Raw genomic sequence first — 25,804 nt, forward strand, 5'->3', positions numbered from 1 at the left:
AAATAATGTGCGAGTGAAGCATGTTTGCTGGAATACTCGCTTTAACTGTATAATGGAATTTTGAAAGTAAATTTGTTACAAAGGCATCAGTAATATGCACTCCGATTTAATCTGTAAACAGGGAGTCGTGCAACATAATTTATGTTTAAACCTTACCTTGAGCATCCAGGCTCTCTCCCTGGCTGTCGAGATGAAATATTCCTCTGAGAAATGGGATACTGGCATAGAACAAATGAGAAAAAAAAAAAAAAAAAACACGGAAAAAAGCATTTAATCTGATGAAAACATAGGAGCAGAGAGTTATAATTTAGTTCATTGGGTGTGGCCAGCAATGGAAGAGAAAATGAAAAAGTGCACAGAATATCCACATTCAGTTGATTGTATCATATGAGAGAAAGTCAGCCAAACACTAGGTTTCTCAGCTACATTATTATATCAATCCTTGGGTTGATCGATTATAGTTTGAGAGTGTTTATACAATAACAGTCCTATAAAGGGAATTTTTTTACCTTCCCCCACCCTGATAGCCTGGTGTGATGGGAATCATGTGTTAGCATATAATCTGAGGAACTAGGGCCCCCAGTGAGGTATCAAATGCCAATATCAATTAAAGTACTGACTTTCCCAAAGTTGGGTTAATTTGCAGATTTTATATCTAGTATCAACATAGGCTTATTCTTCTAGTTAAAAGATGTGTTTAATTTTAACAGGATAAGCATTATAAACAATGCCAGGATCAAACATATATATACACACACACACACATATATATACACACAGCCAAGGAATTACTTTCTTTTATATGAGTTTGCTATTTATATTCAAATCTGCTTTGACTAAATGATAAAGTAAATAGATGAAGGACAGATCTGATTCCAGAGGCTGAGAAATGCTTGTGAGCTCTGGGTTTTGGGGGTCCCAGGTTGGGGGTGAATGGGACCTGGGGCAGCTGCTTGTGGCTTAAGTAGATGCTACTAAAAAGGACCCGAGGTACAGATTAGTGGAGCCGCAGGGGTCTTCCCGCCACCCTCAATTAGAAATCACCCCTCTCCACCTGCCACCTAAGCCTTCGCCCTGCACGTTGCTTGTCTGTGTTTTCTGTATGTGGCCATTTTGTAAAAGCCTTTGGTGCTTGTTTAGTTTAAAATCAACTGTACAAAAATAAAATATTTGTGACAGATCCAACACAATGTGATTAATCCCAGACATAGTTCTGCAGATGTCCCTGGGAGGAAGATTTTAAGCAAGAGAAAAGAGGGACTTCCCTGGTGGCCCAGTGGTTGGGCATGTGCCTGCCGATTCAAGGGACATGGGTTCGATCTCTGGTCCAGGAAGATTCCACATGCCACAGAGCAACTAAGCCTGGGCTCCACGACTACTGAGCCCATGAGCCACAACTACTGAAGCCTGTGCACCTTACAGCCTGAGCTCTACAAGAGAGGCCACCATCCTGAGAAGCCCGCACACTGCAATGAGAGAGGAGCCCACAACCACCGTAACTAGACAGTCTGCCTGTAGCAATGGAGGCCCAGCACAGCCAGAAATAAATAATCAATTTTTTTTAAAAAAGAGAGGCATTTGGCATTTTACAATTTTTTTTTTTTTAAATAAGGGAACGAGTAGATGGTGAAAAGGGAAAAAAAAAAAAAGCAAACAACAACATGGTAGGTGCTGAGATGACAAGCAATGGCAACAGCTGAATTGTCAGTGTTACACCATTCAATAAGAGAGTTCAAAAGTCATTTATATAATTTGGCTTGCATAAAAATCAGAAAATTTAATGTGAATGGTTTCAAGAACTGACGTCAGTCAGGTAAGCTACTTTTTTTCCCCTTAACAGAAATTCCTCACATACTTCATAGAATTTAATTTTATGAGTGTTTCATATCTTTCCCATAATTTAACAAGAGTTAATAAAACTAAAAAAGTCTGGTTTAAAAAAATCTGTTCCCATCCACATCAGTTCCTTTTCCCAAGTCCTCCCATCTTTAAGATATTTTAACTGAATCAGAAAAAATTTTTCAGTTGCTGTCTTTATTTAGCTAGTACAAGTAGCTATGTTACTAGGCAAAATGCTGGCTATGAAGCTAGGAAGCAAGAGTGTAAGATTCCTGGTTTTTCTATAAACCAGATAATTAGCCCTTAGAAAAGTCAAGGTCAGCTGTACACAATTGGCCTTTTTCTGTTCTGACTACAACAGCCCATTACGAATTTTTCAACAGCTGCAATGGATCAGTTTGGGGAAGAATGAGACCATTTATTGAATACCCCTGCACAAGTCATTGGACATATTTTATCTAATTCAAACCTCAAATCCATATTATTAAAATGAAAAGACTGAGGCTAGGAGCAGCGGAGCAGTCTCTCCGTATGACGCAACTAGAGTAACAAGTCCTAATTGAGTCTGACAGACTCTGCTGTTAAGTCCACATGGCATCATTGTAAAAGCCAGGCTTTGCCACTGATTTGAAACTCCTGAAGAGCTCCTGGTACACTCCTGGGATATAGAAGATGCTCAGTAAGATATGGCCTTGTGAGGGTGAAGATCTAGGTGGGCATGGCTGGTCAGGTGAATGTTTTTCTCTGGGCTGTCTGGCACATATAGACAAGTTATTGCCTATAAATTTCACATTTTTAAAAAGATGATCTCAAAATAGATCACTGTGTAAATGTGAAATGCAGAACTATCAAACTTTCAGACAAACTCTAAAATAAGAGAAAAGCTTTGGGATCTAGCACCTGACGAAGAGTTTTATGTTTTTGACAATGGAAAATATGATCCACACAAGAGAAAAATTGACAAATCGGACTTCACCAAAATTAAGAACTGTTATTCATGTGAAGCAGATACAAATATAAGGTATAAACCAGGAGAAAGTATTTGCAGACCACTCATCTGACAGAGGACATGTATCTAGAATAAGAACTCTCAAAACTCAGAAAACAATTAGGAAAAGGGCAAAAGACACTGACAGACAGTTCACTGAGGAGGATATACAGATGAGCACATGAAATGACAGTCAACATTGTCAGCCACGAGGTCAGTGAAAAGAACAAAACTGTAATGTGATATCACCAGACACGTATCAGAATGACCAGAATAAGAAATAGTAACATTCTGAAATTCTGACACTGTTCATGGGGTTCTCGAGGCAAGAATACTAAAGTGGTTTGCCTTTGACTTCAATATTTCCCAGATTGAAAGCAGGAGGAGAAGGGGACAACAGAGGATGAGATGGTTGGACGGCATCACTGATTCGACAGACATGAGTTTGAGCAAGCTCCAGGAGTTGGTGATGGACAGGGAAGCCTGGTGTGCTGCAGTCCATGGGGTCACAAAGAGTCGGACATGACTGAGCGACTTGAGCTGAACTGAACTTGCCTTGGACTTAAAGGAGATCAAACCAGTCAATCCTAAAGGAAATCAGTCCTGAATATTCATTAGAAGGACTGATGCTGAAGCTCCAATACTTTGGCCACTTGACATGAAGAACTGACTCCCTGGAAAAGACCCTGATGCTGGGAAAGACTGAAGGCAGGAGGAGAGGGGATGACAGAGGATGAGATGGTTGGATGGCATCTCCAACTCGATGCACATGAGTTTGAGCAGGAACTGGTGATGGATAGAGAAACCTGGCGTGGTGCAGTCCATGGGGTCACAAAGAGACATGAATGAGTGACTGAACTGACTAAAATTCTGATGAAGATGAGAAGAAACTAGATCACTCATATATTGCCTATGAGAATGTAAAATGGCTCAGCTACTCTAGAAAATATTCGACTGTCATAAGAAACGAAACCAAACCAAAAATGAAACATGCAGCTACCACACAACCCACCCAAGGTACTCCTGGCATTTTTCCAGGAAAGTTAAAACTTTTTATTAGTGGATTTATTCATAGTAGCCAAAATCAAGACAACCCAGATGTCCTTTGACAGGTTAGCAGTTAAACAAACTGATACACCCATTCCATGGAATATTACACATCAAGAAAAAAAAAGACTACTGCAAAACTTGGTTGGATCTACAGAGAATTATGCTGAGTGAAAGAAGTCAATCCATAAGTTAGATACTGGATGAGTCCATTTATCTAACATTTTTAAAATTAGAAGACTACAAAAAGAGAGCACAGGTTAGCGGTTGCCAGGGGTTGAGGAGAAAGTGAGGGCTGGAGGGAAGAGGGTATGATTCAGTTCAGTTCAGTCGCTCACTCGTATCCGACTCTTTGCGACCCCATGAATCGCAGCATGCCAGGCCTCCCTGTCCATCACCAACTCCCGGAGTTCACTCAGACTCACGTCCGTCGAGTCAGTGATGCCATCCAGCCATCTCATCCTCTGTCGTCCCCTTCTCCTCCTGCCCCCAATCCCTCCCAACATCAGGGTCTTTTCCAATGAGTCAACTCTTTGCATGAGGTGGCCAAAGTACTGGAGTTTCAGCTTTAGCATCATTCCTTCCAAAGAAATCCCAGGGCTGATCTCCTTCAGAATGGACTGGTTGGATCTCCTTGCAGTCCAAGGGACTCTCAAGAGTCTTCTCCAACACCACAGTTCAAAAGCATCAATTCTTCGGAGCTCAGCCTTCTTCACAGTCCAACTCTCACATCCATACATGACCACAGGAAAAACCATAGCCTTGACTAGACAGACCTTTGTTGGCAAATGTCTCTGCTTTTGAATATGCTATCTAGGTTGGTCATAACCTTCCTTCCAAGGAGTAAGCGTCTTTTAATTTCATGGCTGCAGTCACCATCTGCAGTGATTTTGGAGCCCCCAGAAATAAAGTCTGACACTGTTTCCACTGTTTCCCCATCTATTTCCCATGAAGTGATGGGACCGGATGCCATGATCTTAGTTTTCTGAATGTTGAGCTTTAAGCCAACTTTTTCACTCTCCACTTTCACTTTCATCAAGAGGCTTTTTAGTTCCTCTTCACTTTCTGCCATAAGGGTATGATTATAAAAGGGCAAAACTAGGTACCTTTGTGGGAATGGAAACGTTATGTACCTTAAACATGCATCAATGTCCATAACCTGATTGTAATCTTGTACACAGAACTTCAAGATGTTACCACTGATGGGAAAACTGAGCAGATATCTCTATATTGTTTGTTACAGCTACATATTAATGTACAATTGTCTCAAAATAAAGTTTAACTTAACAAAATCAGGAGCTTGGACAACAAGTAGAATTGAGCAAGATACCTCTTCTTTCCCGCCGCCCCCCTACCCCCGCCACCTTTTCAGAGAAGTACAAAAGCCCCAAGGCAGCGGGCCAGATGGGGTCAGGAATTTGCTCCATGTTGTGCAGATCCAAGAAAAATAATTTTCACCTACAGTTTTAGCATTCAGAACCCACTGCCAAGCATTCACTGTCCAATCTTGCCTGTCTTGGAATTTTCTCTGCTGTTATCTCCTCTTTCTCTTACATTTACCTTCCCAGCCAAAATGCTGACACAAATACACATACCGCAAACCAGAAATGACTTTTTAAAAATGTATTTTTAATTGGAGGATAATTGCTTCATGATGTACTGATTTCTGCCATACAACTACATGAATCAACCATAAATTTACATATGTGCCCTCCCTCCTGAACCTCCCTGCCACCCTCCACCCCAGCCCACCCCTCTAGGTTGTCACAGAGCACTGGGTTGAGCTCCCTGTGTTGGGAGGAATTGAGAGAGTAGCACTGAAACATCATACATTATTATATGTAAAATAGATAGCTAATGGGAAGTTGATGTATAAAAAAAATGACTTCTAAATGGCAGTGTGATACACTCTGCATTTTAGAAACGATCTCTCCTACTTTCGAGTTCATGCTTTCCACAAAGTTCCAAACTTCCCACATCTTATTTGCACAGGAATAGAATTTCATCCTTTGTGGTTTGTTGATGACAAGGCCGGTGTTCTGTATTCTAACCTGCGCCACACACTAAATAAGGATCTAACTGTAATTGCCCTGGGCTTCCCAGATGGCACTAGGGGTAAAGCACCCACCTGCCAATGCAGGAGGCATAAGAGACGTGGGTTCGATCCCTGGGTTGGGAAGATCCCTTGGAGGAGGGCATGGCAACCCACTGCAGTATTCCTGCCTGGAGAATTCCATGGGCAGAGAGGCCTGGAGGGCTACAGTCCACAGGGTCGCAAACAGCAGAACACAACTGAAGTGACTTAGCACACACACATGTAATCACCCCACAGAGAGGAGATGGTGGACTTTCTCTTCACCTTAGGAGAGACCCTGTTGACTCTTCTCATTTTGAGCACTAGTCAGCCACCCCAGAAATGAGTGGCCGTAAACCAGTTAATTTCTCCTGCTCTGTCTGTTGGATTTGTTTTACTTGAAAAGACCAAATGTCTTTGTTCGGAAGAGAGTCATGACACAGTCAAACTCTTTTAACAAAGCACATTTTGTTTTCCCCCAACCTCTGGAAATTTCAAATCCTCTTTGAGCAAACTCAGAATTCTGGCATCTCATGGGTGGGGAACAGCACAACTTCCATCCTTGTTCCAAATCTGTCCAAAACACTACTTCCTTGTCTAGCCATAAAACCACAGGTACATAAGCGATATGTCAGAATGAAAAAAGGGTTGTAAAAATATGGCCAATTGTGCCATATTGAAAGGAAGAGTTCTTTTTTTTCAGTGCTATTGGGTTGGCAAAAAACTTCAAGTTTTTCATAAGATGTTATGGGAAAACCCAATGAACTTTTCGGCTAACCCAATATACCTGTGGCTGCTCAGGTGGTGCTAGTGTAAAGAACCTGCCTACCAGGGCAGGAGACACAGAGATATGGGTTCAATCTCTGAGTCGGGAAGATCCTGGGAGAAGGGAATGGCTACCCATGCCAGTGGGGGCTTTCCTGGTGGCTTAGCGGTAAATAGCCCACCTGCCCACCTAACCCCTAGGGTTAGGCAGGGGATGTAAGTAACTCAGGTTCAAACCCTGGGTCAGGAAGAGTCCTTGGAGGAGGGCATGGCAACCCACTCCAGTATTCTTGCCTGGAGAATCCCATGGACAGAGGAGCCTGGCGGGCTACAATCCACAGAGTTGCAGAATCAGATATGACTGAAGTGACTACATACACAATACATATCTAGCTGGCGAGGCTTCTGCTCAAGGCAAAGTTAAAGCACCCTCCTCCTACAAATAAGCAGTTATTCCCGCCTCCCCAGCTGCTCCCAGCTTTTCCAAGAACAGAACACTGCTGGGACCTGAACCCAGGTTTTCTTCCCAGGACTTGACTCAGCTATCTGCATCTTCAGAATGAGCTGTATCCTGAATTCCAAATTCCCTGAAGCTGCTTGGAGATACTGCAGTTGTAGATTACATTCTTTAGTGTGGGAGGCCCATGGCTTTCTAGGAATCATGCAGTTTGTAAGCGTGAGCGAAAGGTCACAGATCCTCAGAGCCTCCTTGATGTCAGCCTTTCTGAGCGCCGTGTCTCCACTGACCACTGCCTCAGTTAGTGGCCTCCGGTTGGGCTCAGGGCCCTCCCAGGGCACCAGGAGGAAGCCCAGAGACTGCCCAGTTCAGCTCTCTCAGGGGACCAGAGGCATGACTGCCGGGAAGCAAAGAGCTGAGCTCTTTGGGAAACCAAACCCAAATGAAGTTATCTGGCAAGAAAGGGTCAAATTACACTGAATTTTTGGTATTGAGTATGGTACAATGCATTCTTCTCCTTAAGAAAAGCAGACCGCAAATATCCCATATTGCATATTAAAAGGCTTTTGAAAAATTGTAGCTGGTTGATAAAGGGATTTGAGTGGGAGGGATTAAGCGTGGTAATGATGCTATAAACTTCTTATGGTCGTGTGATCTGGGCTTCTGTAAAAATAAAAGATAATCTGAAGAGGCCATTTTATAATTAAATAAAAAATTCAGTTCTTTTATACAAACTGAGACTGACCCCCTCTTCTAGAATCCTCCTTTATCCATCTGTTACTAGCCCTAGAAGTAGACAGATTGACCTTTTTATTCTAGAATATTCATGTGCCAATATATAAAAGGGGGCTTCCCTTGTAGCTCAGTCTATAAAGAATCTGCCTGTAATGCAGGAGACTTGGGTTTAATTCCTGGGTTGGGAAGATTCCCTGGAGGAGGGATAGGCTACCCATTCCAGTATTCTTGCCCAGGAAATCCCATGGACAGAGGAGCCTGGTGGGCTACAGTCCAAGGGGGTCACAAGAGTTGGATATGACTTGGCGACTAAACCACTAATGTATACAAGAAATCTGTAAAAATGATGAGACAAACTAAGTATGAGAAATACCACATTCACCTTATTTCTGTGAAATATTAATTATTTTTCACTCATCCTTTTAAAAGAGGGGTTGGAATAGAACAGCTTCTTTGCTCGTAAGTGTGATTAATAAGGAAATGTAGCAGAATGTTTGCAAAGCAGAAAAGCAGCACAGAGAACAGCATCAGGTTCACTTACAGTCCAGGGTTCCAAGTTTATGGCTCAGATCATAGTGAAAACTAGAACCCTGCTTTACATGTATCCTATCTATAGCTTGTCATTCCTTCGACCACCCAGAGAAGGAACCCACTAACATATTAACAGTGTAAGAAAGATGATGTGAAATCTAAGACTTTGGCAATAGCAAGAGGGTTGCTATGATCTCTCTCAAAAGATGAATAACCACTGTCCAACTTGCGCTATGTGGAAATCTTTTCAAACTCTGACATTTCCAGCAGAGTCTGTTAGAAGTGTTGGTAAGTGGACAGAACTTTTTAAAATGTGCAGGTATGGACAGGGAGGTCTGGCGTGCTGCAGTCCATAGGGTTGCAAAGAGTTAGACACGACTGAGCAACTGAACTGAACCAGCCAATCGATTAAGCACCTTGTAAGCATTATCTTCAGTTTTACAATGATCCAGTTTTGTTATCCGCCCCTCCCCCCATTTTACAAGTGGGAAAACAGACACTAGTAACACTGTTACTCTGAGTCACATAGTTAATAAGTAAGGAAGGTAAGATTTGAATGTAGTTCTCTTTGACTCCAAACCCCATGTGTACTTCTTCTTAAGTCACTGCACTGCTTTTGATGTAAGAGGAATATTTCTGAAAGAGGTGGGGAAAATAAACTAGATTTCTGGAAAAAAAAAAAAAAAAGTGCAGGTATGTTTGTATGGCCTCTGCCTGTAAGTTTTCTGTTGGGGTCATGTGGACCCTAGAACGTGATGTGGCACCAACCAACACTGCTCGTGGGGTTTGATTTACCAAGGAGAATGGCACCCCACTCCAGTACTCTTGCCTGGAAAATCCCATGGATGGAGGAGCCTGGTAGGCTGGAGTCCATGGGGTAGCTAAGAGTAGGACACGACTGAGCGACTTCACTTTCACTTTTCACTTTCATGCGTTGGAGAAGGAAATGGCAACCCACTCCAGTGTTCTTGCCTGGAGAATCCCAGGGATGGCGGAGCCTGGTGGGCTGCCGTCCATGGGGTCGCACAGAGTCGGACACGACTGAAGTGACTTAGCAGCAGTAGCAGCAGCAGCTACTTACGAAAAGTTTCGGGGTTGTATTAGTAAAGAGATTCCTTGATGGAGAAATTCATACTGAATTCCACTCACCTGGAAAATAACCTAGTGGAATTCTAAAGAAGCTAATTTTCTTCATAATTGTTTTTTCCCCTAATCAATCTATTATGGGAAATAAATCCAGGTAAAATATGCAGCTTGAAAATATTTACCACACAGTTCCAGGATCATCCATGGATACCAAAAAATCCACAGGTGCTCAAGTCCCTTATATAAAATGGCACAGTCAGCTTTCTGTATCATAGAGTTCGGCATCCATGGATCCAATGATCTGCGTAATGAATTTGATCTAGAGGACTGTTCCTTAGAGTCTTTTCTTTCCATAATTATATGTGTCTACAGCTCTTAATTTTGCAATGTTCTTTCACATATGACATCACACCTAGATCTTGAAATCATAGTTCTCTTACAACTAGAGGTTCTCTCTGCTTGCCTTTGCTTTTCTCTCCTTTATTATCTTCCCTGGTACTCCCACCTGGTACTAAGTCACAGAGCCAAACTTCTAATTCAGAGTTTTTTCATTGTCACCTCCCTCCCTCAACACCTGCCCACAGGGAGCTTTTAAAGACGTTTTCTACCCTCAAGAAACTAAATACTTATTGCTGTTGTTCAGTCACTAGGTCGTGTTTGATTCTTTGCAACCCCATGGGCTGCAGCACGCCAGGCTTCCCTGTCCTTCACTGTCTCCCAGAGTTCGCTCAAACTCATGTCCATTGAATCAATGATGTCATCCAACCATCTCATCCTCTGTCACACCCTTCTCCTTCTGCCCTCAATCTTTCCCAGGATCAGGGTCTTTTCTAATGAGTCAGCTCTTTTCATCAAGTGGCCGAAAGATTGGAACTTCAGCTTTAGCATGTCCTTCCAATGAATATTCAGGGTTGATTTCCTTTAGGATTGACTGGTTTGATCTCCTTGTAGTTCAAGGGACTCTCAAGAGTCTTCTATAGTGCCACAATTCAAAGGCATCAATTCCTCGGCACCCAGTCTTCTTTATGGTCCAGCTCTCACAACTGTACATGATTACTGGAAAAACCATAGCTTTGACTATATGGACCTTCATTGGCAAAATGATGTCAAATGAAATACTAAGGAACAGGATTTTGTTAGGGTTGTGTTTTGGAGGGCCACAGACCATTCTAACATCCAGTTTTCATCCTGTTGATATGGTTCTGCTGCTGCTGCTAAGTTGCTTCAGTCGTATCCGACTCTGTGCGACCCCATAGACGGCAGCCCACCAGGCTCCGCCATCCCTGGGATTCTCCAGGCAAGAACACTGGAGTGGGTTGCCATTTCCTTCTCCAATGCATGAAAGTGAAAAGTGAAAGTGAAGTCGCTCAGTCGTGTCCGACCCTTAGCGACTCCATGGACTGCAGCCTACCAGGCTCCTCCATCCATGGGAGTTTCCAGGCAAGAGTACTGGAGTGGGGTGCTATTGCCTTTTCCGTGACATGGTACACTCTACTTCAATTGAGGAAACATCTATTATGGAGTATCTCCTAGGTGCCAGGGCTGTGCTGAGTAGTAGGGATACTCTGTCAGTTACAAAACCTTTTCTTTTTTTTTCCAGAACTTGAGGGAAAAAAAGGATCATTGATCCCATTCTCCGGGTGAAGAAACTGAGGCTTAGGAACTAGTATGTTACAGGCTCCTGTGCTAACACACAGGTAGCAAAGGACAGAGCTGGAATCCAAACTCTGGCCTCCTGATTCTGAATCTTATGCTTTCCTGTGGATCCATTATGACCCATTCTACCTTTTTCTTCTCTTATATCAGGCTTCCTCTGCATATTATTTTAAAATTCATTTTCATATATTTGGAGCAATAGGGCACCAAGTTTTGAAATTTGTAAAAGTTTTTTTAAAAGTTTCTATTCATTCATTTGCTCAACATTTATTGAGCCCCTAACATCTACCACTTACACACAGCTAAGGCATGCTATTCTGGGCATCAGGTGCTGGCCACATTTATTACATGTATCAGGTCATTTATTCCCAATAACACTATGAGGAGGGCTATTTTTATTCCTATCTTATAGGTATATGAACTGAGGTTTGGGCAGGGCTGGAGTTCAAACTCAGATGTTTGGACTTCAAAGCTGGACCTCTTGAGTGCCACTGTACATCTATTTAATCCCAGGCATCAAGGGGCCTCTAATACACAGTGCAGACCCCTGCTTACAGACACACAAATTAATTATATCATAGAGCTGTGAATGCAAAAGGGAAAATCTTATGACTGCTGTCCTCTTGAATACTATGTGGAGTTTGAAAGAGTTTTTCAAGAGTCACCTTGGAATCTTGTTAAAATTCAGACTATGCTTTGATAGACCTTGGGTAAGGTCTGAGAGTATCTTTCTAAAACTTCTAGATGGTCTTCCCTGGTGGTTCAGTGGATAAGAATCCTCCTGCCAATGCAGGGTTCGATCCCGGGTCCAGGAAGAGTCCATAGGCGGGGGAGCAACTAAGCCCGTGTGCCACATCTACCAAACCTACGTGCTGCGACTACTGAAGCCCATGCACCCTAGAGCCCACGCTCCACAAGAGAAGCCACTTGCACTGAGAAGCTCGTGCACTGCAACAAAGAACAGCCCGCACTCACTGCAACTAGAGCAACACCGTGTGCAGCAATGGAGACCCAGCGCAACTAAAACAAGTAAACAAACACTGGGTGACGATGATGCTGCCAATCCGGGGACCACACTCTGAGCTGCGAGGCAGGTGGTCTCTCCACTTTTGAGCTTGAGGTTCCCGGTAGAGTGACTTTGGGCATGCCATTTAAACTCTGGGCCCTAATTTTACAGCTTTCTGTAAACTGCAGCTACTTAGGGAGAAGGCAATGGCACCCCACTCCAGTACTCTTGCCTGGAAAATCCCATGGATGGAGGAGCCTGGTAGGCTGCAAGCCTGCTGCTGCTGCTGCTAAGTCGCTTCAGTTGTGTCCAACTCTGTGCGACCCCATAGATGGCAGCCCACCAGGCTCCACTGTCCCTGGGATTCTCCAGGCAAGAACACTGGAGTGGGTTGCCATTTCCTTCTCCAATGCATGAAAGTGAAAAGTGAAAGTGAAGTCGCTCAGTCACGTCCGACTCTTAGCGACCCCATGGACTGCAGTCCACCAGGTTCCTCCGTCCATGGGGTTTTCCAGGCAAGAGTACTGGAGTGAGGTGCCACTGGGGTCGCTAAGAGTCAGACACAACTGAGTGACTTCACTTTAACTTTTCACTTTCCTGCATTGAAGAGGGAAATGGCAACACACTCCAGTGTTCTTGCCTGGAGAATCCCAGGGACGGGGGAGCCTGATGGGCTTCTGTCTCTGGGGACGCACAGAGTCGGACATGACTGAAGTGACTTAGCAGCAGCAGCAGCTACTTAGAATGTGACTGCTATGTGTAAAAATTCTTTACCAACTGTAAATTTCTAGGTGAATGGAAAATACTTATGTTTATCATTATCACTATTAAATAACTGAATTTGAACACATATCCCTCATCAACTAGGTCTGAGTATTAATTAGATAGCCAGGAAATATAAAAATAAAATCAACTCTAGGGAAACTCAGTAGCTTAAATGGAATGGAGGAGCATGACTGAATGAAAGGGATCTTGTTGATGTGGTCTCCATGAAAGGGATGTGAAGGAATCCTTTGAGCAGGGCACTTGCTGGCCCTTCTGAAACTATTCCACTGCCTTTTGGGGGAAGGGCTGTAGTCTGTGATTTCAACAAACCCCACATTTTGACCACCACCTAAAGTTGGCGGCCAAGGGGAAAAATGCAATAAATAATCTTACTCTTTTGACCACAAGTGGAACTTTTCCTGTTAGCTAGAGTAGAACCCTCACCATCACAGGAGTTGGAGGGGTTTCAGGCTTTGTAGATACCACTTCATTTAATGCAGTGTTTAACAGTCTGAAGTCTTTCAAGTCTTTTGAGTCCTAGAGACATTTATTTTTCTGCCATCTTCCTCCCCATCCTACAGAGTCCTTCCTTTCTGCTCCTTGAGGGGACAGCCAAGGTTGAGCTGTCAGCTGAGCACACAGGAGCACCATGTGCTTGAAAACCAGGAGGTTGCTTAGATGGCCCAACAAGCACTGCCAAATGTAAACAATGAGCTGAAAAAAAAAATCCTTTAGGACTCTAAAATTACTAAGTTTTTAGTAGGAAAAGTTTCCAGGCCTCAGTTTTTCATCTAGAAAAAAATGGGATTCAATGAGATGACCTCCAAGGCTGCATGTGGCTCTAAAAACACAGTTGACTCTTGAACAAGGTGGAGGTTAATCCAAGTATAATTTACAGTTGGCCCTCCACAGCCAAGGTTCTTCTGCATTCAAGGATTCAACCAACCAGGGTCCATGCAGTACTGTAGTATTTACTATTAAAAAATCTGCAAGTGCAAGTAGACCCATGCAGTTCAAACCTACATTGGCCGAGGATCAATTGCACTATGATACTACTTGGCGTAAAGAAAAGCATACAGCAAGCAGTTAGGCACTAATTTTGTGAGATGATCTCTGCTAGAACACACTGATGATGCCAGACTGAAGGATGTATAGAACACACCTGCCTGTGTTTGCTCTCACCAGGAGCAGGAAGGCATCCCAGGGCCGTGTCTCCAGAGTCCAGATGCAGTGACACTATGGCCCAGTCAGGGGAAGACTCTGTTCATCATAAGCCCCTCTGCAAGCACCATCTGCATTAACGATGTTACCAGGGCCACACGATAAAAACAGCAATGATTCTTAGCCCTGGTCACAAGTGTTGATGTTTGGCCTTTTCGCATTTTCTAGCACTCAGCTAGTCTTGTAAAAGGGGACGCCCTTTGCACCATGGGATGCAGGCTTTCTTCTCTTGCCTGTACTGTATGTGTGGGCAGCACAGTACAACTCACTGCTGGACCGGGTCAGAGGTTCTGCTTTTCCCATGTCTTCACTTCTGTCTAACAGGATGCAGTATATGACATCTCTGCGTCTCAGCCCAAGCTGATTGGTGGAGAGATGACTCAGCGCCAACCACAGGCACAGGGGGAAGTGAGCAGAGAAGGGTTTCTGAGTGCATCCTTTATAAAATGCATCTGCTCTGCTAGAAATCCCTCTGCTTTCCTATCTTGACCAGCTGCAATGGCATTCTCCACATATTAAGTGGAAGTGTGAATCTTACCACCGCTTCTGTCTGTTACAATCTAACTCAATTAATTTGATGTGCTAGTGGGTCATCAAAACTATATATTTTCCTCATGTTTTAAACAATGTGTGAATTCTCCAGAGGAGGAGAAATACAGTTCTCAGTGCATTTTCTATTGTACTTTATTCTGAGAAAGCTGGATTAACAACCACTTTTCAGCACACTAGGATGTCCTGGGGGAAAAGGATAAGTTAAAAATAAAAATCCCTTCTTTATTGATGAGTAGGGGCCACAGGTGAGCAGAACTGGGATGAGAAGCCGCTCCCTGGATAATACTTCACATGACTGATCATTGGGACTTCTCTGGTGGTCCGTTTGTTGGGTGTTTGCCTGTCAATGTAGGGGACACAGATTTGATTTCTGATTTAGGAGGATTCCACAGGCCACAGAGCAACTAAGCCTGGGAGCCACAGTAACAAGCCCATGTGCCGAGAGCCCGTGCTTCACAAGAGAAGCCTGAGTGCTGCAACTAGAGACTAACTCCAACTCCTGCTCACTGAAACTAGAGAGAGCCTGCACGCAGCAACGAAGACCCAATGCTTGCCCAGAAGTAGATAAATAAATAAAAATTTAAAAGTAAATGACTTATTATTAATAAAACCAATAAGGATGAAGTTAAATGGCACCCCATTCCAGTACTCTTGCCTGGAAAATCCCATGGACAGAGGGGCCTGGTGGGCTGCAATCCATGAGGTCGCTAGGAGTCGGACACGACTGAGCATCTTCACTTTATTTTTTCACTTTCCTGCATTGGAGAAGGAAATGGCAACCCACTCCAGTGTTCTTGCCTGGAAAATCCCAGGGACAGGGGAGCCTGGTGGGCTGCCATCTATGGGGTCACATAGAGTTGGACACGACTGAAGCAACTTAGCAGCAGCAGCATGCCTAACTTGCAAAGTTTTAAGAGAAGATCCTTATTTGAATAGGAGGCTAATTAGAGACAACCATTTTTTTTTTTGCCTGGTGGCTCAGATGGTAAAGAATCTGCCTGCAATGCACAAGACCCGGCTTTGATCCCTGGGTCAGGAATATCCCCTAGAGAAAGGAATGGTTACCCAACTCCAGTATTCTTGCCTGGAGAATCCCATGGACAGACGATCCTGGTGGGGTACAGTCCATGGGGTCACAAAGAGTCGGACACGACTGAGCAACTAACACTTTCACTTTTTTTTTTTTTTTTGTCTTAACTCATTTACTTTTGTTTTGAATGTTTTGGGAGATATTGCTGCAGACTCTTTATCATCTCTCCAACTCTTCACATCTGGAATAATTTTAACTGACTCTCTTAACATTTTCGTCTCTAGAAACTCTACTCATGAGCATTAGTAACAAACATCTGCATAGTTCTTCCCGATGGAGAAATTAAGGTGTAAAACTCAACCAAATTCCTACAAAATTATTAATATGGTAGGAAAAAAAGTATCCAAGGCTAGTAACAAGGTTTTGTTTTTTTTTTTAACTTTTTAAAACAAACACCCCAAATGTGAAAAAACAAACCACAAAAATGCTTTCAGATTCTAAGAGCAACTCTTAGAACACCCCTAAGCCTCCCAAGAATATATTGTTAAAAATCTCTTTTCACTGTGATGGGCCACAACCCCAAGGGAAAGCATGACTCAAATGGACTTAAAGCGTGATGTCACAGCATGTAGAACACACAATCATTCTAGTCAACCTCACCTGCGTCAGGTTGCTCAACAGGGTACACTCTGAAGGCGTCAAATGACTTGCAAACTCCACCCAAGGTCCAAAGTCTGGGCAAACTACCATGAATCGTATCATAGACACTCAGATAGCCGTTTAGGACAGCCTTGTACACGCTTCCCCAAGGGACAGACATGACTTAGACTTAGGATTCCTCTGGAGTTGGTGTCCATGGTGACGGGGAAGTACAGTGGTAGACTCCCGGGGCCGGGGAGCCACACGCTCTTGAATATAATTATACTCTTGTGATCTGTGTAGCTAATTGTAGGAGCTGTTGGTAAGCAGTACCAGGAGCCTCTTGTTCTTTTCAGATATGAGGAACAAAAGCCCTGCAGGACAGATGTTTCTTGTTTCTGGGTACAATCTGATTCCAAAGCCTGAATCAGTCTCCCGCGACTGCAAAACAGCAGCCTCCAGGGCTCAGCCTCCCTCTAGCAGATTGTCCGTTCCTGAGTTTACAAAACACTCCTTCCATAGTGAAAAGACTTGGTGGTTCTTGACTACAGTGGAAGTTCCCCGTGGCTCAGGTGTTGCTTAGTTTTAAGGTGAGTTTAAAAACATCAGTATTGATTGTACCTGCACTTTGTCTACAATTTAAAAACACATGTTTGAAAAGAAAAATCAGTAGCAGGTGGATGAAATTTGTCACAGATGAGATGCAGGATGGGGGAGAAAAGTCCATCCTGAGGTTATTTTTTTTTGGCCACACCTTGCAGTATGTGTAACTAGTTCCCTGACCAGGGATAGAACCCCCGCCTCTGCAGTGGAAACGTAGTCTTAACCACTGGGCCACCAGGGAAGCCCCATCCTGAGATTCTTACAGATCAAAAAAATGTGAATGTTTTTTAAATGGAAAAATGACCCATGGTATGAGTCAAGACAAAGCTATTGTAACAGAACCCAGTCAGAACCAGAAGCAGCTTTGCAGCGTTCCACTATTTGTCTTTCCTATCATGTACTGTGGGCCTCCCAGATGGCGCTAGTGGTAAAGAAAGTGAAAGTGAAAGAGAAGTCGCTCAGTCGTGTCCGACTCTTAGTGACCCCATGGACTGCAGCCTACCAGGCTCCTCCATCCATGGGATTTTCCAGGCAAGAGTACTGGAGTGGGGTGCCATTGGTAAAGAACATGCTTGCTAATGCAGGAGACATGAGATATGGGTTCGATCCCAGGGTTGGGAAGGTCCCCTGGAGAAGGAAATGGCAACCCACTCTAGTATTCTTGCTCGAAAATCCCACAGAGGAGCCTGGAGGGCTATGGTCCACAGGGTTGCAGAGTCAAGCATGACTGAAGCGACTTAGCGCATACACACACAGCATATCACCTACAAGTGTTTTGTATCTCCTTCCAGCAGATAACCACTATTTCTGTCTCGCACTAAACACTGACCCAAACCTGCTAGCTGCTCCACCTTCACACCGAGTGTAAAGCACAATTCCTCTCAGAGATGTTGGTGTTTAAAAGATATCAATATTTTAGGCAAAAGAAATAAAGTTCCAGCAGTAGACTTTTAGAAAGTACTTGGAGAGAAGCATCACCTGCCCCATGAGTTTTCCGTCATAAAAACTTGCAGCAGAAACAAACAAACAAAAAACTGAACTGCAAGCCAATGAACGAGAGAGTCCTACCTGAGCACCCCGTTTCCCAGCAGGAAAAAAACTTGTCTTCTGCATTTCTTCATCTATGAAAGCAGGGGGGCTGGAAAATGATGAAAATTCCAAATAGGAAGCTCTTATGTATCAAGAGCTGCTTGAGGACCCAGGGTCTGGCGATGACTACAAGCCCACCACCATCTCCAACCAGAGACGGAGTGGGGGAGATGAAAAGGCAATCACAAGGATCCACCTATCCTATCCTATCCTATCCTGGATGGGTGGGCCAGTGGGAGGTGGTGGGAAGGGGTGGTTAGGAGATTAGGAAAGGCCTTCCTGAACAATGCTCACGCATAACAACCAACACCTGTGGATCTCATTAAAGGACAGATCCTGATGGAGAACATCCGGGGTGGAGCCTGATCTTGGGCACTTCTAAGATGTTTCACTGGTCCGTGGAGCACACTCGGAGGGGTGGGGCCCTAAAAGGATTAACAGCTGAGCTAAGACAAAGGCTAAGCATAAATAACTGTCATCCTAGGCAGAGGGCAGTGCAGATACTGAAGCTAAAAACACTGTTGAATATGGGAAGTGGCATTCAACATGCTAAGGGAAATTTTTATGTGAAATATTGTTAAATGCAAATGCAGACAGTAAGAGCTCCATGCAAACATACAAATAGATTTGCGAGAGTTGCATGAAGGTGGTTAGATGAGGAGTGTTTCCCCTAACGCCCCTCCCTCATCTTTTTCAGACTCTCAGTAATGAATTTATTAAAACAACAAAACAACTGAATTTCTCCTCCATGGGCTGGGTAGAGGGGAGAACTCTGCCCTGGGGTGTCTTAACAAAATGACCGTGAAGCTTCTTTCTATCTGGAATTATGTGATTGTTTCAGATACAAAGCTACTTAATAACTGATAACCACAATTATTAGAATGAATGTGCTAATAGTGACATAAAAACATGTTTTTGAAGGAATAATATTTTATTTAAAAAACTAATTAAAATATTAAAGCATGTGTTTTATAACCTATTAATAAATTTTTCCTGGGGAAAGGTGCAAGAGGATTGTATAGAATTCAGGCAGGAAAAAGCCTCAAATCACTTGATTTCACAGAGCCATGAGTGGTAACCTGATGAGGAATTCATTGTTTGGTGCCCCCAGAACACATTGCTGACCCCAGCCAGGACAAAAACTTTCAGTTTCTGATGCAGAGGAGAGAGTTATGGTTGTCGAGGTCATAGAGCCCCAGGTTGCATGTCTATGAGGTGTGTGTACAATGGCTCTGTAGAGGGGACTGTTAAAATTACTGTAATCTTTGTTCCAAATCAAATGGGCTTCCCTTGTGGCTCAGTGGGTAAATCTGCCCGCAATGCGGGAGACCTGGGTTTGATCCCTAGGTTGGGAAGATCCCCTGGAGAAGAGAATGGCTACCCACTCCAGTATGCTGGCCTGGAAAATTCCACATGCTGCATAGTCCATGGGGTCGCAAAGAGTCAGACATGACAGAGCAGCTTTCACTTTATTCCAAATCAGGCATGTTGTGGAAAACCACATCATGTAATCTTCAGTCAACTGCCAGCCCTAGCTGAAGCAGGACACAAAACAAATCTTAAGACCACATTGCCGTACACAACACAGTCATCACAGAGACCCTCCCCCCACACATTATCTGGGGTAAACACACACCCCAGGTGATGCTAATGCTACAGGTCTTGGCCCTCACTTGACCAACAAGGCATCCCCGGAACCACCTGAGACTGAACTTCAATCATCAGTGTCCTGTGGACATGGTTGATGGGTTTCTCCCATCACTACACTTGAGCTAACAGTTTACCTGTTAAAGTATCTATTTTATTGAAAGGTCTGTGAAAGAATAGAAAGTACCTTAAGATATCTTACAAATAAGATACCATTCAAGATTCTTATATGAATCTTGTGAGACAATTTCAGACTCCACTCTCTCTAACAGCTGAGAAAACTCAGCTTCAGGGATGGTGATGAAGAATGTTAAAGTCTCCCGAATCACCCAGTCGGTCAGCTGCAGAACTGGTTGTTCGCATCAGGCCTTCTGATGTTCTCACCCCAATTCCAGAATTCTTTCTAGCATACAACCCTGTAACTTCTAAAAAACAAGCAGGCAACTATAAAGGGAGGTTTTTGAACTCAAGAGGCATTAAAATCTATGAAACCTTTTAAATTACTTTTTAAAACTTAGATTTTCCTAAGAGTAGTTTGGGCCTTTGCCATAGGCCCAAATTGCATGTCCTTTGTTCAGTTTTAGAGGAACCTAGGAATACTATGCAGAGAAGGCAATGGCACCCCACTCCAGTGTTCTTGCCTGGAGAATCCCAGGGACGGGGGAGCCTGGTGGGCTGCTGTCTATGGGGTTGCACAGAGCTGGACACGACTGAAGTGACTTAGCAGCAGCAGGAATACTATGAATGTATGGTGTTGGCATATAAATATTCTTAAAATTTTTTAATTGGAGTATAATTGTTTTATACTGTTAGTTTCACTAAAGTGAAAGTGAATCAGCAATATGTATACATATATCCCCTCCCTCTCGAACCTGTATCCCACCTTATCCCCATCTCACCCCTCTAGTTCATCACTGAGCACCAAACTGAACTGAAATATTCTTATGTAAGTTGTAGTATATGAAGTAAAAAAGCACAAAAAGATTTGCTGGTGATTTGTAGGTTCTTAAGGACAACCCAGAATGTTATAATAGGTTGTTGAATTAGTTTTAGTGAGAGACTTTTTTAAACTTACATTTATCTTATTTTGTTACATATGCTCATTATAAAACAATATTAGAAATGGTCATTTGGAATTTTCATATGAACAAAATAGAAATACAGTAGTTCCCTATCTTGAAGATACTGGATCAAAGGAAAGTATTCCTAATGTGTTAAAAGAGACAGTTTGTTAAGGATTACTGCAACGGGATATTAAACATAAAGACCGATTTATGGTGAAAAAGTGGATCCTTTAGTTTAGGACTTCTCAAACTTTAATATGTATATGAATCACTTATGGCTCTTGTTAAAGTGAAGATTCTGATTGAGAAGGTCTGGGGTGGAGCCCAAAACTCAGCCTTTCAAGATATCCCAGGTGATGCTGATGATATAGGACCTGGGACCTCACTTTAGCAAGGCGTCATTGGAATCACCTGAGGGTAAACTTTGACCAGCAGTGTCCTGTGGACCTGGCTGATGGGTTTTTTCATGTTACCCCATGTACCTATTAAAGTATCTATTAAGAGGTTTGTGAAAGAATAGAATGTACCATAAGATATTTTACAAATAAAAAATGTTGCTGACTTTCCTGGTGGCAAAGTGAATAGGAGTTCACCTACTAATGCTGGGGACACTGGTTTGATTACTGGTCTGGGAAGATCCCACAAGCCAAGGAGCAACGAAGCCCAGGAGCCACAGCTACTGAGCCTGCGTTCTACCCTGCATGCTGCCACCACTAAAGCCCAAGCACCGAGAGCTGGGGCTCTGCAGCAAGAGACGCCACCACAGTGAGAAGCGCGGGCACTGCAGAGAAGATCCAGCACAGCCAAACATTAAAGAAATGAATAAAATTATTAAAAAGTTTCTAATTTTCTAGACCTGGCTTTACTTTTTATTTTCCTTCTTAAGTAAGCAAAATGTGCACAAAACTTCTGATAGTGGCTTGATTTTTCTCTTTAGTAGGTGAAGGCAACTCAGATATTTTATTATCCTCAGAAATACAGTTGCAGATCACATATTTTACAGACGAGGAAAGCTAATCATATTGAGATTATGGGATAAAAGTAAGATTGTAAGATTTAGCAAAAAAAACAAAGAAAAGAAATAAAACAAAACTTCAATCAACCACCATCAAAAAGATGGGATACCCAGTTAAATCTGAATTTTACCTAAAACATTAATGTTTTCAGTATGAGTATATCCCATACAATATATATACTTAGGCTAAAAACAAAAGACAACCTTGTTCATCTGAAAATCAGACCTAACTGGGGTTCCTGTATTTTATCTGGCAACCATTGCTAAAAACATACCCTAGATTTTAACTTACACATAAGTGCTAGGAGAGCAGATGCTGGGGTGGAGAATTAACAGACCCACTGACAGTGTTGTTGAAACATCCCAGCTGCACAGGGAATTGCTTTCTGGACTTGCCAGAACCAGATGGAGCACTTGGCTATTACTGCCTTGATTTATGGAAACTTCTTTTGGGAGATTTGTGCCCCGAAGACCACCCTTTAAAAAAATTATGATATAGGGTAAGTTGGAAGTAAAGCTAACAGGAATCTTGTATCAGTAGCTTCCTTTCTGGAGAAGAACGAGGTGGCACAAAGCAGGAAGGTTTTTCTTCTAGTTCCCTGTCTTTTCTTCTTGTGGAGATGTTCAGTGGGAGAGTGAAAATAGTGGTTCCTTAGACTCATGAGAGGTGATTCTTAATACACTACATTTTGGCAGGTTGATTGGATTTAAGATTATCTTTGAAGGAAGGAGGTGTAAGGTGGTTGCAGGCACTCTCGCCACTCTTGCTTATTGGTTGGTGAAAGCTGACTCGACTAGCTTTTAAAGAGGGTAATTTAGTCTTCTGATTTCACTTTTATGTATACAAGCCAATAAAAAGTCTCAAAAATTTTAGCAAAAAATTCAGGAATTGCCTCATTTTCCAGTTGCTTTTTCTTGCTTATTTTCCCTTCTACTGACTTCAAATACCAACAGTCATTCCTGCCATGATGTTTATAATCATCTCTAAGAACCAAGGTCTGCCCATCACCAGAATATTTTTGAGTGTTTTGATGCTGAAAGCTCAGCTTCTCTGTGGTGCCAAATCGAATCTTGGAGATAGGTTTCAGTGAAGTAGAGAAGAATAGCTCTATTGCTTAGTCAGGCAAAGGGGGCCACAGAGAGCTAATGTCTTCCAAACTGTGTCCCAACTTGGGGAAGATAGTGGGAGGTTTTATAGTAATTGCTCAAAGAGGGTGTGATCAGCTTGTAGACATTCTTCTAATGGGTTGGTGGTGAGGTAAGTTGGCAACCTTCAAGTCCAACTGGTCTGGGGTCTACATGCTTGTGGGCAGCATATCATTGTTAATTGTTAACTTCTCCACCTGGAGGGGTTTCAGTATCTGCAAAACAGCTCAAACATATTGTGTGTATCCATTGATGGGGAAACAGGATCTTGCCCCAAGGCTGCCCTTGACTGTTTCTCCCTGGTCTCACAACCCCTCCCTTCTCTAATTAACAACTACTTGAATTCACCCATTGAATTCAGGGGACGTTACAGAAGCTGAATGAAAGTTGCTTCCTATAATCAAAGAGATGGGGACACAGAAAGGCCTTGGGCTCAGGAGCCCCACAGGGCCCTGGCAAGGTATCAGTTTTGATCCTGCTTAAGCATTTGACAATTATGAATTCCCTATTCTGGTAAAAATACAGTAAATCCAATTAATTCCTACTTTTAGGAATTACTTTGGAGAGAACTTCTGCTGCTGCTGCTGCTAAGTCGCTTCAGTCGTGTCCGACTCTGTGCGACCCCATAGACGGCAGCCCACCAGGCTCCCCCGTCCCTGGGATTCTCCAGGCAAGAACACTGGAGTGGGTTGCCATTTCCTTCTCCAATGCATGAAAGTGAAAAGTGAAAGTGAAGACGCTCAGTCGTGTCTGAGTCTTCGTGACCCCATGGACTGCAGCCTACCAGGCTCCTCCATCCATGGGATTTTCCAGGCAAGAGTACTGGAGTGGGGTGCCATTGCCTTCTCCGTGGAGAGAACTACTAGTGATATATGTATGCATGCTAAGTCGCTTCAGTCGTGGTCAACTCTGTGTGACGCTGTGGATTGCAGTCTGCCAGGCTCCTCTATCCAAGGGATTCTCCAGGCAAGAATACTGGAGTGGGTTGCCGTGCCCTCCTCCAGGGGATCTTCCCGACCCAGGGACTGAACCCAAGTCTCCAATGTCTCCTGCATTGGCAGGTGGGTTCTTTATTGCTAGCACCACCTGGGAAGCCCTTATATATATATGTATGACAGACACTTATCAAACAAAATGTATTTAGTAAAAAAAAAATTAGTGAAAGCTAAATTATGATAAGGTAGGAAAGCTAATTTCACTTGAACTAGTTCCTCACCCAGTCAGCATAGGAGTTATACAATCTATTAATATCTTCCATTGTCCCCTCCTCCTCTTCCCCAATTATTCCATCAGGAACACTAGTGGGTTAAGTTACCTTGGAAGTTAGTTATCAACAAGCCATTACTACCCACAGTCCTAGGATGGGATTAAATACCTTTACAACTTGTTTTTGTTTTTAGAAATGATTTAGCTGATTTCAGATACTTCAAAATACACATTATTTATAGTGCAGTGTTCGATTTTTTATCTCTAAATTTCAGGTGTACTGATTCTGGAAGAGATGAAGAGGACAAGAGTTATTACACATAACCTTTAAGGTTGCTCTAGTAATCTAAGTGACACTCACTTGGAAATGGTCTGTGGCATGAACAAGTCATCAGAAAGAGGAAGTTCTCTTAACTGAAGGAAATTTTATGAGAGGCAACATTTACAGTAAAAAATTACAGCAAGTTCCTATCAATGTAGCTGTCCTTTCAAATATTTCTTCTGGACTCAGGAGTAATCTATTCAACTTTGAGAAGAAGGCATGTAATTTGAATTTCTGGATCCTAATCTGTTCTATTTTTCAATTTGGAAATTTCAAACTAAATTGTTCACAGCATACTGTCAGTCTTTAGTGATATAAGTGATTATATGAAGTGGAAGTGAAGTGTTAGTCTCTCAGTCATGTCCAACTCTTTGCAACCCCATGGATTGTAGCCCATCAGGCTTCTCTGTCCATGGTATTCTCCAGGCAAGAGTACTGGAGGGAGTAGCCATTCTCTTTTCTAGGCGGTCTTCCCGACCCAGGGATTGAACCTGCATCTCCTGCATTGCTGGCATATTCTTTACTGTCTGAGCCACCAGGGTAGCCTGATTATGTGTATATTTCCTTATTATCTAATGACCATTGCCTTGGTAGTAGCAAGCAATTTATTAATATCTTAAATATATACTTTAGAAGAGTGGTGCAATTTCCCAAAGAAGCAAGTTTCTGCATCAAGCTTTAAGTGTATGACGTGACAGCCAATGAAAAATGTCAAAATCTGAATAGATCCTCAAATTATGCATTCATATACTAAAACAAGTAAGACTGGAAATGCCCTCATAGGGTGGCATAGCAAAGTTTCTATGGCTAAAGAGCTGAAGCAAGTGTGATCCTGGACTTGCTGTCAAGGGTGTATGTTTGCATTTTCTAGACCTCTGGAAACAGTGACAGCTCAATCTAAGTTAGTATTTCACTGTTTGGACGGTTTAGGTTCAGAAGTTTTATGGTTTACCACGTCACTAAAATTCCTTTTTAAAAATTTTTCCTGCTTCTGAAAATACCCTCAATAGGGGAACTGTTCATTGGTCAGTCGATAAGTCATGTCTGACTCTGTGATCCCATGGATGGGATCCTCTGTCTTCTAGCCTCCTCTGTCTTCCATTATCTCCCAGAGTTTGCTCAAATTCACATCCATTGAGTTGGTGATTCCATCTAATCATCTCATCTTTTTCCACCCTCTTCTCCTTTTGCCTTCAATCTTTCCCAGCATCAGGGTCTTTTCCAATGAGAGGGCTCTTCAAGTCAGGTGGTTAAAGTATTGGAGCTGGAGCTTCAGCTTCAGCAACAGTCCTTCCAAAGAATATTCAGGTTTGATTTCCTT

At 42.9% G+C, this 25,804-nt stretch overlaps 1 protein-coding gene across 3 annotated transcripts in view; it reads right to left on the bottom strand.

The window, feature by feature from the left end:
• MAPRE2 (microtubule associated protein RP/EB family member 2) overlaps positions 1-25,804 on the bottom strand; it is a 187,117-nt gene that overhangs the window by 156,017 nt on the left and 5,296 nt on the right. For 2 of the 3 annotated variants that reach the window (XM_070361791.1, XM_005889235.3), the window contains exon 2: positions 157-218. The exons of the other annotated variant lie outside the window; for it this stretch is intronic. Coding sequence is in view for 1 of the 2 variants with exons in the window: in XM_005889235.3 (XP_005889297.1) it covers positions 157-218 (62 nt within the window). In the remaining variant the exon portion in view is untranslated. The remainder of the gene's footprint in view (positions 1-156; positions 219-25,804) is intronic. 3 annotated transcript variants of the gene reach the window in all.

Source organism: Bos mutus, chromosome 24 (genome assembly GCF_027580195.1).
Source record: "Bos mutus isolate GX-2022 chromosome 24, NWIPB_WYAK_1.1, whole genome shotgun sequence".
Classification (NCBI taxonomy): Eukaryota; Metazoa; Chordata; class Mammalia; order Artiodactyla; family Bovidae; genus Bos; species Bos mutus.